At 37.8% G+C, this 15,739-nt stretch overlaps 1 protein-coding gene across 9 annotated transcripts in view; it reads left to right on the forward strand.

Moving 5' to 3' along the window:
- LOC18439467 (isoprenylcysteine alpha-carbonyl methylesterase ICME) overlaps window positions 1–14,393 on the forward strand; it is a 51,801-nt gene extending 37,408 nt beyond the window's left edge. For 6 of the 9 annotated variants that reach the window (XM_006849631.4, XM_088864223.1, XM_088864224.1 and 3 more), the window contains exons 8-11: window positions 4,658–4,723; window positions 4,850–4,993; window positions 12,250–12,340; window positions 13,574–14,393. In XM_006849631.4, coding sequence (XP_006849694.1) covers window positions 4,658–4,723; window positions 4,850–4,993; window positions 12,250–12,340; window positions 13,574–13,735 — 463 coding nt within the window. In that variant the 3' untranslated portion in view covers window positions 13,736–14,393. Of the gene's footprint in view, window positions 1–4,657; window positions 4,724–4,849; window positions 8,005–12,249; window positions 12,578–13,573 lie in introns of those variants that run through there. The other 3 variants (XR_016053728.1, XR_016053727.1, XM_088864221.1) reach the window with 2 other exon arrangements.
- Window positions 14,394–15,739: the final 1,346 nt, after the last annotated feature.

The raw sequence follows: 15,739 nt of genomic DNA on the forward strand, positions 1-15,739 counted from the left end.
AGATGGAGAGTGCTTCAAAATCAGAAGAGGGCAGCACTAATATCTTGTATTTGACGGAGTTCATGTGGGATTTGGGTGAGCAGGTGTGTTGTATGTTATGGTGCCAGTTAAAGAAAAGCCCATTAGTTCCATTCCTCCTAACCTAGAGGCATTGATGAGAGAGTTCAATGATGTCAATAGCGGATGATCTTCCAGCGGGATTAACTCCTATGCGAGACATCCGACATCACATCAACCTCATCCCTGGTTCTAGTCTCTCAAATAAAGCAGCCTATAAAATGAGTCCCAAGGAGCATGAGGAATTACATAGGCAAGTTTCAAAGTTGCTAGAAAAGGGGTTTATCAGGGAGAGTATGAGCCCATGTGCAGTGCCAGCATTGTTGACACCCAAGAAGGATGATTCTTGGCACATGTGTACGGACAGCAGGGCAATCAATAAAATCACCATGAGATATTGCTTTTCGATTCACCTGGATGATATGTTGGACATGGTGGGGGCTACAATTTTCTCTAAAATAGACTTGAGAAGTGGTTACCATCAAATCAGAATCAAGTCTGATGATGAATGGAAGCAGCAGCGTTTAGGACACAAGAGGGATTGTATGAGTGACTGGTTATGCCATTTGGGTTATCAAATGCAGCTAGCACCTTTATGAGGCTCAAGAACCAAAGTCTTTAAGCCATATAAAGGAAAGTTTGTGGTGGTATACTTTGATGATATCCTTGTATACAGCACTAGTGAAAGGCAACATGTGGACCATCTAAGGCTTGTGTTGGAGTTGTTACGAGGGCAACAGCTGTATGCCAATTTGAGGAAGTTTGAATTCATGACCAGCAGTTTAATTTTCTTGGGTTTCATGGTTTCTGCTAAGGGATTCAAGGTGGATGAGAGAGGTGTCAGCGATAAAAATGGCCAACCCCTATATCAGTCCATGACGTGCGTAGTTTCCATGGCTGGCAACTTTCTATCGACGGTTCATTAGAGGATTAAGCACCATCATAGCACCACTCACTAACAGTTTGAAGAAGGGTTCTTTTAGATAGACCGCAGATGTAGAAAAGAGTGTTGAGAGGATTAAGCAAGCCATGACTGAGGCACCCGTGTTAGCATTACCAAACTTTGATAAGATGTTTGAGCTAGAGTGTGACGCCTCGCATGTTGGTATTGGGTCTGTTTTGAGACAAGAGGGCAGACCAATCACATATTTCAGCGAGGAGCTGATGATACGCATCGACGGTACTTCACATATGACGTGGAATTTTATGTAATCATTCGGGCCTAAGACACTAGCATCATTATCTTATTCAGCAAAAGTTTCTTTTATTTTCTCGTCATGAGGTGCTGAAGCATATTAATGGGCAGCATAAGCTTAATAGCCGACATGCTAGGTGGGTGGCATATTCGCAAGAGTTTACCTTTGTGATTTGTCATGAGGCTGGGAGTCAGAATAAAGTTGCAGATGCCTTGAGTAGGAGAGCGTCACTTTTGATCACTATGGCACTATGGCAATAGTGACTTGTATGCTGATGATGATGATTTTGGAGAGATTTGGGCGCAGTGCCAAGGTGGAGTTGTAGGAGTTTGTGGTACAAGATGGGTTTCTTTTAAAAGGGAATCAATTATGCATTCTTATTGGTTTTCATAGAGAGTTCCTTATTTTAGAGCTACATGGTGGGGCCTTGGGGGACACTTTGGGCAAGACGAGACCATCGCATTGGTCAAGTCTAAGTACTATTGGCCCAAACTTAGGCGCAATGTGGCTAATTATGTGGAGGGGTGCAGAGTATGTCAAATTGCAAAGGGGCAGTGTCAGAACGCAAGTTTATATTCTCCACTTCCCATTCCAAGTGCACCATCAAAGATGTTAGCATGGACTTCGTGTTGGTCGTTTGTGGACTCAACAAGGTTTGGGGTGAAACAAATACCCCTAAGGCCCCTGAATTGGGGGAGAGAGGATCATATAGAGGTTCGCCATTGTGTAGAAGAAATCTTTTGCCATTAGTTTTTCTTCTATCGAACTTTAGGTCCCATGAGAGACAAGGTGAGTTATAAGGGTGCTACCCTTATCCATGGATTCAAATACAAGTAAAGTGATACAACTTGGTATTTAAGGAGCATAGTATAGGAGATGAGCTACTCCAAATGATCTGGTTTGAGTTGGGGAGAGACACCATATAAAATTAAAAAAGATCAATAATATGTTTGGTAGAAATAATTGCCCAAAAAATTGTGAAGTGCAGCTTCTAGTGATCCAGTGAGCACACAAATTTGATCTAGAGAAATTGAAAGAGAGCAGAAAATCAGTAATAATTCAGGCTAAACAGACGTCACAAGTAAAAGAAACCTAGGGTTTCTTCCTCAAACCCTACCTAGGACTTCAGAAGCCTGGAGCTTTTCTTTCTTTTCCTCATTAACAAACCACATGAGCCCTCTAGGCCCCACGCACCAATTTTGTATTCGATTTATTGTTCAAAAGACATTAAGTATCCATACAATTAATGAAAAAATCCCCAAAAGTTCTAACTTAACTACAAAATTTGTAATGACAATTTTACCCTTGATAAAACAAAATATTTCATAAATGCTCTAAGTACTTTTCTAAACAACTTCTAAAAATCCTAAATAAATAAATAAACTAAAACCACAAAAGGAACATAAAAATCCTAAAAATAAACCCTAAAATTAAAATCTAAATATACATCCTTAAAATTAAACAAAAAAAAAAAGGAATAATATTGTCCTGCGTTAAAATTGAATAAAAACCTTATCTATCTTTGATGGAATCTAATGAACATAGAAACATGTGAAATAAACATGCACACATGTAAGTCAAGGGCTTGAAAATGTCTTCATGTGAATGGTAGATTTGCCACAAAACTTGTGAAATCTTGTAGATCTGTGATTGAATATGCACTGAACTTCAATAAAGGGCCAGCATATGTTGGGATTTTTACCTTTACTACAGTTTGAGCAGCATATAGCTCTGGACTTGAGAATCTTGCAAAACTAGAAAGATGTTTTGAGACTACTTCTTTAAGTCAAAACTCCTCTTAATGAATTCTGAACCTCCTCTATATGTATGTGCGCGTGTGTATCAAAACAATAGGCTCATAGAGAACAAAATCTCTAAAAAAATTTTGGATTCTGGATTTCTGTATGCTGATATCAGCAGTTTGTTCAATGATGTCAGTAATTCGTATGATCTCCTAGACCTTGGTTCTTGAGCTGCAGCTCAGTTCTTCCCTCATACTGTTCCTAGCTATTAAAATAATAATGTGTGCAGCAACAAGAGGACCGTCTGTGTAAAACCCAATACTGTGTCTTATGGTTAGGGTTTTGTTCACAACAATAGAAGAAAGAAGTAGAGAAAAATATCCGAGGAAATGAGGTGGGTTTAGGGATAGTTACCAGTCCTGATGTGTTCCATATGTTTGTAGGATTTTCAAAATGATATGGAGATCCCTGACTATAGCAACAGGACTATACATGTACAATACACAAAAGATATAAAGATGTTTATACGCACATACAGGTTCAATCCCTCATCCACAATACATCATATCATATCACCTAATTTATGTGCTATGCATTATATTGGTATTGGTTTTCAGAATACCTATCCTGTTGGATGACAAATGCACTCCAAAATTGTTGCTAAATGTTGTCCATTAAATTAGAGGGAAAGAGAGTTATGTTTCACTTTAATGTTTTTGATGTCTGCATGTGTGTGTATGAGAGAGAGAGAGAGAGAGAGAGAGAGATGTTTCAGTTCAATGTTTATGTTGATTAGGTTGTTTGTTCATTGGCTCATTACTAATGTCATAATTAACTGCCCAGGAAGTTCTAGTGTATTTCCGCTATTGTTTGAGCTGCAGTTATAGGAGTAGTCTTAAGCATCATTTCTTCACTTGCTGAGCAAATACAAAAACAGAAATTTATAGGTTGAAAAGTATTATCATATTCGTTTGCTTCTTTGAGTTGCACAAGTAACCCTTGAACCTAGGAATGTAGATTAGTTCAATTCTTGAGGATGGATTTCCTCGTTACCCTAATTATATTGATCAGTTTGCTGAGTTTAGATTCAGTTTAAACCCAGCTCCATGCTTCACATTTACTTCTGATTGGGATGGTTATCTCTTTAATGATTAACAGTTTATCAAAGGAGGGCTCAAAGTTTTTATATTTACTGCCTACCTTATGGGCCATTTCTTAATTGAGAACTCTCCTAATTTGGAGATTCAACCATTGTTGGTTTTTACTCTTTCTCACCTGTCTTTTGCATCATATGGTCTGGATATTAGTTTTATTATCCACCATTTGTATAGCAAGATACTTTTTTTTTTTTTTTTTGAGACAAGCTAACTGTTGTCCCAGGTATGGGCGGTATACTTGTTGAATGGAAATATGTTTGATATGATTGACATCCATCTATTCAATTTAATTCTTAGATGGTTCTTTTATTCTTCTTTTCCCAATTGGATTAGAGCTCTTTTCTAGTTTAACTGTGAGAAACAAATGACATCCATATGTATTTGTAACTAGGATTGGTGTGATATTACATCAAATGTGAGTTCAAATATTTATGGATATGCTTATTTTCTATAGTTATACATGTTTTGCTGCCTTATCTTGCTTTCCAACTCTTGCTGTGCACAGGTACAACCTACTGAGCTTAGTTGATCACTTCCATAGGCGAGGGCTCTATCGTTCTATCTTTCTGAGGTAAATAATTATTTGTTGGTGGTGTATAAAATTATGAATTTGATGCCTATTTATACCTTTCTAATCTACTACTTTGGAGTTTAGATGGTACATTTTTGGGGTAATTGATGAATAATGTCATTTCAGTATAATGGAAGGAGAGCCATCCTTACAGAGGTTTTCCCCAGAACTGGTGGTACAGGATCCAGCAATGAGACATGCAGCTTCGCTTTTGCCCCCTATTGTTCTTTTCCATGGAACAAAGGATATTTCTATTCCTTCACAAGCAAGGTATAAATCTTTTGCTAGAATTGCTACACCATTTCCATTAAGTATAAGAAATATATATTATAAGACCATTTACTTTTGGTACAAGGCGGTCACAATAATTATTAGCCATTAGATGTGAAATCAGGTAATTTGGGATGTGCAAACTCCAAACTAAATGTTGTGACAAATATCAAGCTGTCAGATTTCACATCCAATAGCCAAGAGTATTTTGATCTCCTTCTATCTGAAGTAAATGGTCTTATACGATCCCAATATATTAGATTTGTGTCTCCCATACTGAGGCATATACATGTATGGGTGTATATTGGGCCTCTTATAGCCACATAAATATACATGTTTGTGTATATAGGGAAAAGATTCAAGGGCCAATACTATAGCAAAGGGCCCTCACCCAAAATCCACTACTTTTGATAAGGTGAGGGACCCACAACAGCCCCAATATGCCTTGGTAACACTCTCCCTCAGCTCAAGATTGATTTGGAGCTTCAAAGTAGTCCTCTGTATCTAACATCACTCAATTGAGCGCTCCACATTCAATCTTGGGGTAATTTGATTTAGGGCATTATTTGAGCTCCAAATCAAGTTTTCCTTTTTTTGGACAGGGCTCTTAGAGTAGATGAGACTGATCTTGGATCCTTTATGTGTCCCTTGCTCAATAGAAAGTAGTGAAAGGAGCCACTATAGTTTCAGCCCTTCCCATTTTTAACCACCTTGAGGGCATTTCGTTTCCCTCAAAATTTGTGAAGCACCTGTATTCCAATTGGAGAACAAGTTCCTGAAAAGAAAAACAAAGAAAATGGTCTCTTTTGTGTAGAGAACATTCAGTGAACGATGACCATTTATCTGATGGAATTATTGGATCAAGGCCTTAAGGGGATTTGACCCCAAATTTTGTCGATAGCATTATCATCATCTCTTGAACAGTTTAAGAAGAAATTGATTATGGATTCTTAAATGCCTAGATCATTGCCTACTAAAAGAGCACTTTTTAGGGTCTTTTTTTTAGTTCTTCATCTTGTCCGATAGATGGATTGTAAATTTTGAGGGTAAACAAATGCCTCCAAGGTGGATAAAAATGCGGAGGGCGAATACTTCTATGGTCCATCTTGGGGTCGACCAAATCCTTGATATGTATGTAGATATGTATGTATGTATGGAAAAAGATTGTATAAACCATGGACTTATGCTTCAATATGAGCATGTTGGCCAAAATACCTAGCTATAAGAATTTTTGGGATGAAATTTTGCACAGCATATTTGATTCATAAAAATGACCAATTTAAAAAATAGTTGATTTTTAGGTCTTGAAGATGTTGGGTTTTTGTGACCATTTAAAGGCCTTACGAGAGCATGTGACCAAAATTATTATAGGAGAACAATAAACTCCAGTAGGAGTATGGTCCAGAGGGACCAAGGTTGGCAATATTGTTGTCGAAACTCAAACTAGGCTTTATGAGCTAGGCCAGTTGAGTTCCAAAACCCTAAATACCTAGGCATAGAGCACAGCCGAGAAGGGTTTGTAGAGTTACCCCTTGATGAGGTCGGAGATGCCCAGTGTAGTATGTGACCCTTGTGTGTGATTGGTGGGCCTAAAGGGATAAGGGTCAAAGCCTCATCTTATACTATCACATGGCATGCACACGTGATAGCCGTATTGCAAAGCACTATCGAGGGTGATACGTGTACATGTGCAACATATTACCCCCCATATGTACTAAATGCGATATGTGTGCACAGGTCTGTGTGACCTAGGAGTTATCCCTAAGGTAGAACTTGTCATCCATAGACTAGGATTGTATCCTCTCACTTATTGGCTGACTTTGGTAGGTCCTTGCGATGGCCTGTGGGTCATGGGAACTATTGGGTCAGTTTGAAAAGTGGGTGTGGTTCATACTCACTAGTAGAAGATGGAGTGCTTTAGTAATTTCGCTATTTCTTTAATATGATTGGATCTGAATCCCATCAAAATAATTTAGAAATAATTATTTTGACTATAAATGATTTTTAGATTGATAAAAGAAATTTTTATAAACCTCTGGATATTTTATTTTCTCAAAACAAATTTAGAAATAGGCTAAAACTGAATTTTCAGTATTTAATGAATCAGAGAGCCAAATAAAAAGGGCAAACATTTTCTAAAAAATATTTTCTCAATTTTAAAATTAGTAATACATATGGGGGCCCATTGTACTCACGGGCCCAACTAAAATAGTTGCATGTGGGGAGGTTTGTGGGGCGCACTTGGGGCTCCATGAGAGGCACACCCCACATAGTGCTACTCCTTTCCTATTTTGCAGCATGCAAAATCAGCCGCTTAATTAATTTGAAATAAATGGGAAGGTTTTGCAATTAAAAGAGTTTTGACTTTTCAAAGAAGCATGTGTAAGAGAAAATACAGAAATAAAAGGAAAAAGATATATTTTTCATGTATTGTGTATTTGATGGAAATAAAAGGAAAGAGGTATTTTTCATGTATTGTATATTTGATGGGATAAGGAATCTGAAGGATAAGGTTCTAGCACCTTCCAATAGATCTTGATAGCTAATCTATAGATTGTAAGGCTAAGATCTCTCACCCCACAAGTCTCCTATGATCAATGGTCTGGATCGATTCTCCATAAGGATGCTAACCCTTGAAACCCTAACCTTAAGCATGAATGCATCTATAGTTTCAATGGGGGACGCATTCTCTACACCCTAATTATAACCTCTCCCTCTCTCGCTCTCAAAGGTGGCATGCCACCCCTCTCTCTGAACTCTCATCTCTCTTAGCTCCCCTAAGGGATATAAAATATTTTGAAAGAAAAAGAAAAGGGGGCGTCGTCCAGTTTTTTGAGCCATGAGAATGCACTCCCCATACAAGAGTTTGAGCATAGTTTATGTTCCACTGCTCTCTGCATTGAAGGCCTCCTAGCCTAGGCTTCCCATACTTATAAAATTTGAGATAGACCTTGATCCCATGAGCCATCGGAGGAGGAGACCCGGAGTGAGGTGTATCAAGTCCAATTGAGGTAATCTTCTGGCACCTTTATTTTGTGTTATGCAGTTTGTGATTGTTATGCAGTTTGTGATTCTTGAGTCTTATGTAATTTTGTTATTGAAATGGGTTGTTTTAAGTAGCAACAAGTGAGAATGAGTTTTTGTTGTTCATCTTTGTTTATTTTGAGTTTATTTTGTATTAGTTGGACCATTGTAAGTGTTCTAGCCAATGGAAAAGAGAAAAATTACAAACCGCGTATACCATGCTAGTTCACTCTGTCCAACTCGTAGATGACCCAGATCCTCCGTGCATCAAATGGACAACCTCTGTTCACTTAAGAAAGCAGACTCATTCCAGACCTTTTTCTGTGTTTCTTTTTTTTCTTTTTTTCTTTTTTTTTTATTGCTAGGATGAGATGAGAACGTGTGCAGAATTTGGGATCCAACTATAACATAATATATTTAGGGAAAGTATGTAATGAGATCATTTACCTTTGGTACAAGGTGGTCACAATTAATCTTGACCATTGGATGTGAAATTGGGTGGCTGCATTTTTTCATTGACTAAGCTCAAAGTTCAAAAATTTTTTTTTCGAACTTTGTGACACCTAAGCTATCAGATTTCACGTTGACTGGTTGTAAGTAATTGTGACCTACCTATACCAAAGATAAATGGTCTCATTTGAGGAAAGACATATCTAGGGTTTTGAAAAGCCGAAGAGTAATTACAACATATATATACATATATATAATTACAACATATATATACATATATATGTTGTAATAACTCTTCGGCTTTTCAAAACCCTAGATCTATCTTTCCTCAAATTGACTGTTCAATTTTAGTCTTGAAAATTTATTTGGAGCAATTTCTAAGCTCATAATGAGTTTTCTTATTGAAATTAATCTCAGGGTGACTAAAGATGATCTGAAAATTCTCGACTAAAAGAAAACACCCTTTGGTTTTTGGGGGGCTCAACCATTTGGATGTGGTCAGGCCGAGTAGCATATATATAGTTGAGAAGAGAGAGCTTTGCTTCATTTGGTGCCATTCCTTGCTTTTTAGACCTGATGTTATTCAGATATTTTGTTCTATTTTAGTGGGTAGTTTTGTCCCACTTTGAGCAGCTTCGTTTGCTAGTCTATACACCCTGTTTAGGTAATTCTTAATGCATGAGCACTTCAAAGACCTTTCTTCGAGGGTTTTGTTTTGTTGTTTTCGGTTCTTATTATGAGGAAAACAATGTGACTTTGATGAAGGTTATGTCTTTGGTCCAGAAATTTGGTCCCCTAAACTAAAAGAAGAAGAGGAAATTTTTTATCATTCATTTCTAGAAGTCGAAGGACCAAAACTGTCTTGTTCACTAATGCTATTAGGCTTTTCTGTATGTACATCTAATATGGGTTTCATTCGCACAACTACCCATAGAAAACATATTACTACAAATATAGCCTCATGGATTAGATATATAACCTTTATCAATTTACAAAGGTGCAACTCTCTGCAGTCCCCCTAGAGCTGCAAGCAGTACTTTTTTTATCGTCAACTGCAAATTCATGGCTCTCCTCAAAGCATTAGTGAGAGCATCAGCCAGCTGTGATTTATGAATTAGATGACGAGTCTTGAGCATTCCATCTTCAACCATCTCTCCAATGTAGTGACAACTAACCTTGATGCGCTTGGTGTCTGCCTGAAGTTGTTGCATTACTTTCTACTAATATAAAAATACCACTGACTCAGGATTTCCAGCTTCAGTCAGTGGAATGACCAGGTGTATTGTAATTTGTGCAATAGAAAAAGATTCTGCTACAGCCTTGTCTTCACCCTTTTGCTACCAATGGATGCACACAGCTTCCTAGCATGTCAGTTTTAAGGGTTACTATTAGCGGCTGGAATCATGTTTTTAGGTCCCCCATGAGTAGCAAAATATGAGTTTATCTCTTGCATTTTGGGTAGAAGTATAGCCATCAGCTTCTAACAATTCTCTTCTTGAATCTGCACTGAAAGAACCTTTATTCATTGAGGGCACAAGGATAGCAATAATTGTGCATTGATCCTTTCAAACTCAGGGAAAAGGCCAGCAAGTGATTAAAGACTTCCCTTTTATCTTCATATTTTATTTTTGTGGAACCTGATTCACATTTGCTCACAGAAAGTGACTGGTTCATAACACAGTAATAAATGAACACGATTGAGCAGAAAATAAGGCTAGAAATCAAATAGATTCTATACAAGTGAAGCTAAAATGTGCTTCTATGTAGAAAGTCTATCTACAATGATAAATCTGTAAAACTAAAATTTTCCTAAACAAAACTTTAGATTAACCCATCTTCTAAACCCTAAGTACAACAAAGTACGAAAGTACCCTATTCATCAAATAAATTCCAAACAACCCCTCCAAAGTTCCACGCCACCCCTAGACATCATAAAAATCGCAAAACTGTCCTTCCCCTGGCTGTGCATAAATTGATAAAAAAATTATGAGGATGGTGTCAGCATGGCATCAAGACAATTGCATCAATTGAGTGCGCCAAATTAGATACGTCACCCTAAAGTTGTGCTAGGAAAGGGTGAACGCAAGGATGATGACGTGCGTTTGCAGGGTTTAGGATGCAGACAAAATCTGAATTTGATAGATGATTCAGGCTTGGATAGCCTAGAATCATATCTCATGAAAGGAACCCTATACCGTTTGCAGATCAGCTAGTTCAAACACTTTAAGGCTCTGAACAGAGTATTTGGGTTGATGTTCCTGATTTTACAAGGCGATTATACCCAGAAGCCTCCTTGACTGGCTTCCAAGTGTCAAACAATTTTTTCAATGGAAGGAAATGGCGGAGCATAAAAAGATACGATTTCTTGGTACTAGATTAAAAGAACATGCTTTGTTATGGTGGCAGAAAACTCAGGTTGATCGCACAAAAAAGAAAGCATAAGCACCGCAGTCAAGAGAGATGAAGGGGTATTGGAAGTGAAAATTCCTGCCCACAGATTATATGCAAGATCTTTTCCACCGACTCCATCATTTACAACATAAAGATGGATCAGTACCGGGTTATTCATAAGCCTTCTATTGTTGAGTTGAACTGATATTTGGGAGACTGATGACCAGTTGATTGCACGATATACTAGTGGGCATATTGCAATACAAGACGAGTTGTATATGCATCAGATTTGTACTTGGGATCATGTGTACCAGTTTGCTTTGAAATCTGAGACCAAATTGCGTAGATCTAGGCCCAATCGCTGTGTAGATAAGTGACCAGCCACTACAAAGCCCAAGGAGGCAGTGGGGCAAAGTTCTAATCAGTATCAGCCCCATGGGGAGGAAGGAAGTCGGTTTAAGGCCAAATCTTCCAAGGCATGCCTAGCACAGCATAATAGACCCAAAACATCAGTAAACCAGTTGCTTGATTCAAGTGCGGTGAGTCGGGACATAGGTCTTATGATTGCCTGCAGTGCCAAGCTGGGGTACACTTACAAGGGGAATCTGTGGAGGGCAATGAGGAGGAAAGCATAGACACCGATGGATTGAGGCTGACATGAAGGGAGGTGAAGATGACACACACGCCGATAATGGCAAGCTCTTCGTGGTTCAGCCTATACTAGCTGCACTGGGATGTCATTGGCAATACGACTGTTCCGTGATTCGTAAAGGCCAGAAAATTTGTTACTGAGGATGGTGCGAATGTGAAATTACCCCCTTTAAGAGATGAAGATGAATAGAGGGTTAAGATGGAAAAGAAAAAGCCATGCTTCATTTGTTGGCAGAAAGGAGTAAAAGGGGGTTATGTTTGTCTTAGTAATGAAGAATCATGGTGGTGTTGGGATGGAAAATTTTATTGAAATTCTCATGGAACTTTTGAGTTCTAGAGTTGTAATGCTTGATTCATGGTTGTTGTGCTCTCCCTCTTTTGAGATTTTCTTGCTTTCTTCAATTCTTGCTGCAGCAAAAAGTATAACTGTGCAAAAGGATGCGTCTGATTTATGTAAATGCTAGTATGCTACACAATTGCAACCATTCACAAAATATTTTCAGTATATTCACATGATTCGTTTTCATTGTTATTCCTATCTCATTAGAGTTTTCTTTTATTGCATGTATCCTACTTTCACAGTAAACATTTCAGTGAACACATTTCTATGCTTTCACCTGTATTGTGTAGTTATTGTATTGCTTTTGTCTTCACAATGTTTTCCGATCTATGGTTGGCTTATATAAGTATATTTACGGACAATGCTTCTCTTGATTGTCTCATGTTCTTTCTCTATGCAGTAAGACTTTTGCTGATGCTCTCCAGCAAGTTGGAGCTGAAGTCAAGTTAATTATATATGAAAGAAAATCCCATACCGATTTGTTTCTACAAGTAAGTGGTTGATGTCAGTTCATCTATCTAGGATGCTAACCTAAGAATATTAGTTGTTTAGTTCTGTTCACTGGGAGTGCCAATAATTATAGAATCTGGACATTAGAATGTAGCATGCCATGAAAGACAAATCACTATTTACTGATGTGGATAACTTGGCATTCTTACCGAAGAGATGGTTATTTATTTGTATGAGAAAGGGGCATCACCAAATATGAGAATATATTTTCTAGGGCATTGGATAGTCTCATGTGTAGCTTGGCAGGATCATATGTTTTTCTGCCTTCTTGTTGTCTTATACTGGAGCTTATCATGTAACCTTCTACTCATGGCTTTTACTCCCTTTACACTGATTTCACTGGTTATTTGGAGTTATATAGGGATCTAGGGTTTTATGGGCTGATTCCAAATTTCCCCGAGCTACTTCTATGGAGCCATTCCTGGGGTTTAAGACATTCTGCTGGTTCATTTTGATGATATTGATCCCCACTAGAACTGTTTCTGAGAACCAGAAAGTCCATTGTCGACTTGACTTTGGGGATTTTGTTGAGTGTCTTTTGTGATCTATAAATGCAGTATATGTGGCTGTAGCTAGATGTACGTGATAACTCCATGCAATAAATTTAGCGTATGAAATTCAGACAAGGGGACGTGATGGTGCTAAAAGAGATGATGAATTACTTGGGAGCCTCAGTGTTGAACAGAGAAATGAGAGTACTCCGATGTTCCATGGACTCCCGTATTCTTGGGGATCTCTTCCTCAAGACTAAATAGACGATTTTTTGGGAAGTGTTACATAATAGTCAAGTGAACTGAGTGGAGTTCCTTGAAGTCTTGTTCACTGCTTATTGGCCAAATGTAGTTGAGGAAGTTTGAAAGAAGTTCTAGGACATTATGGTAGCAATTATACTTGGTCGGTAGCAGTTGGGCCTTGTCTTCATTCTACTCTTCTCCCTCTAACCATTCTCAACTATGTGAGAAAAATGTCACTCATAGCTGTTAACTGATTTAAATAGATTGACCAGGGAAAAGATAAAAGAGACCAATGAAAATGAATCGGCAATATTGTTGTTTGTACATAGTCAATGCTTAAAGTCCATTGGATTGACACCCAGCTTATATGGTCGCAATCTGAATTGGCTGGTGCGTTGCTGATGCCTAATAAAATGGTTCACAATCGGTTTTGCTCAAATAGAATTTTTACGGAGGGATTGTCTTTTGTGTGGATTGCAGGATCCACTAAGGGGGGGTTCTGATGAGCTTCTCCGTGATATACTTGCTGTCATTCATGCTGGGGATGCAGCTGCCCAAGCTGATGATGTGCGAGCACCTCCAAGACGGCGTCTCGTACCTGAGTTTATGTTGAAGTTGGCCCACAAAGTCAGCCCATTTTAAGGATATTGTGGGAATGAAAGCAGCATGCTAAGCCCTTCAATTCATTGAGCCCCATTGTGTGCAAATATTTGTAAACTCACTTAAGGGCCTTTCCACATGCATTGACATTTTATTTCACTTAACCTGATCCTACTCCCTCCCCACCCATCTATGGATCAAGGTTCTAGAACTTGGGACTCGAACTTGGTTCACATACACTCAGCTTGGCAACCTGATTACTGACACGCATGTGTGTTTGGGGGAAGGGGGGGGGGGGGGGGGGTTACCTCAATTGAAAACCTTTTACTGGTAGGTTGGCTAGGATCAAACCGCAATAACAATTGCCTTCTAGTTGAGTTGTTGGTTGCAACCCCGTCCAATGAAATTGATGAAGAACACATCCCTACAACGCCCACTCCCATCTATATTGGAGTTGAGTAGACCCTCTATTTAAGTGGTTTAGGACATGTGAGATGGACTATTCATGGCCATAATCCATGTTTAAAGCATATGTTGTGCTCTCATGGGAGCATATTGTATATTTGCTCCCTTGGGTGGAGAAGCAATTTGGGAGGATTTTTCTTTTTTTTTTCAATTATAATCTCATATTTTGGGATTCACCTAAGAATTGCCATATGACAATTATTAAAAAATGAAATTCGTATTTTGAATTCTTCAACACTTAGATCTCACCGTTCGAAAATTGGATGGTCTATATGCATTATTGGTATGTTTTATATTTTCGAACACAGATTGGAAAAAAAAATTCTTATGAAGTTCTAGGTTGAAGAAATTACATCTCCAGAATAAGGACCTAAAAATGCCCTCAAATTGGGAGCAAGTGGATAGTATGCTCCCATAGAGCATGGAATATTTTGGTATCCAAGTTTACCTGTACAAAACAAGGAGGAAACAATGGATGATGACCAACATATGACTGCTATTTTCATTGTAGTGGCGCATAAATGCGGTTTATACAAGTAGTGAGGACCAGCGTTAAGAACCAGATCTATCAAAAAGACTTGCGTTAACTGGAGACAACCTCTATGGTTTCCTGCTGCTTGACGTATTTCGCAAAATAGGATACTATTCTGAGTTTCCAACGTCAAGTGTTGAGATTATCGCTATCATTTTTTCAGTATGAATTAGTTTTAATTCATAATAATTGAGAAAGTATATCAGTTGTTGGTACAAGTAGGTCATAATCATTTTTATCCATCAAATTTCAAATCGGATGATTGTAAGAGTGGACTCAATGGTTTAAAAAAAAAAATAATCAAACCCAATTACTCCTTGAAACAAAGATAATGTCTCACGGTATACAAAACCTAACAAATAGTAGTTGAGAACATCGACCATCTAGTATGGCAGTTGATGGTGAGAATTAACCACAACATCAATATGATTGTCCACCACTAAGAGCCAGCATTAATCTCAAAGGTTGTATAATGTCTACCAATGAGCACCGACTTGAACAACTTCTCGGGAAAAAAAATCTCAAAAAAAATTAATGGAACTCAGGCTCAGTACAGTGAAGAGAACTCAGAAGTCAGCTCAGCCTTGAACTTCTGCCAAAACAGAGAACGTAGAAGTCTATACGAGTGCTTAATCAACAAAAGATTTCAGTGAACATTTTAGTCTATATACAAGTTCTGGCAAACAAGAGAACATAGAAGTCTATATATATAACTTGGCGAGTTCAGATTTTACTTCAAAATTTTTGTCCAACAAAATACTTATATATATTCGAAAATTATTTACTATATATTATTCACCTATTTTATGAAGGCTATTTTTTCCATTTCGTATTTTCCCCAAAAATTACTTTTAATTTTTTAACTATGTTTGAATATTGGAAGCAAGTCAAAATTATAAATATAATTTTAGATCAGTAGAAGTATATTTTGTGGTCAAAATTTTCAAAGGAGTAATTCTAAGTCAATATCCTAGAATATCTAATAAAATGGTATAAATGTTTGCAACCTTACTTCTACCAAAAAAAACAAAAAAATGGATGGCATAGAT

This window comes from Amborella trichopoda, chromosome 4 (genome assembly GCF_054954075.1).
Source record: "Amborella trichopoda isolate Santa Cruz 75 chromosome 4, AtrichopodaSantaCruz75HAP2 v2.0, whole genome shotgun sequence".
Taxonomy (NCBI): Eukaryota; Viridiplantae; Streptophyta; class Magnoliopsida; order Amborellales; family Amborellaceae; genus Amborella; species Amborella trichopoda.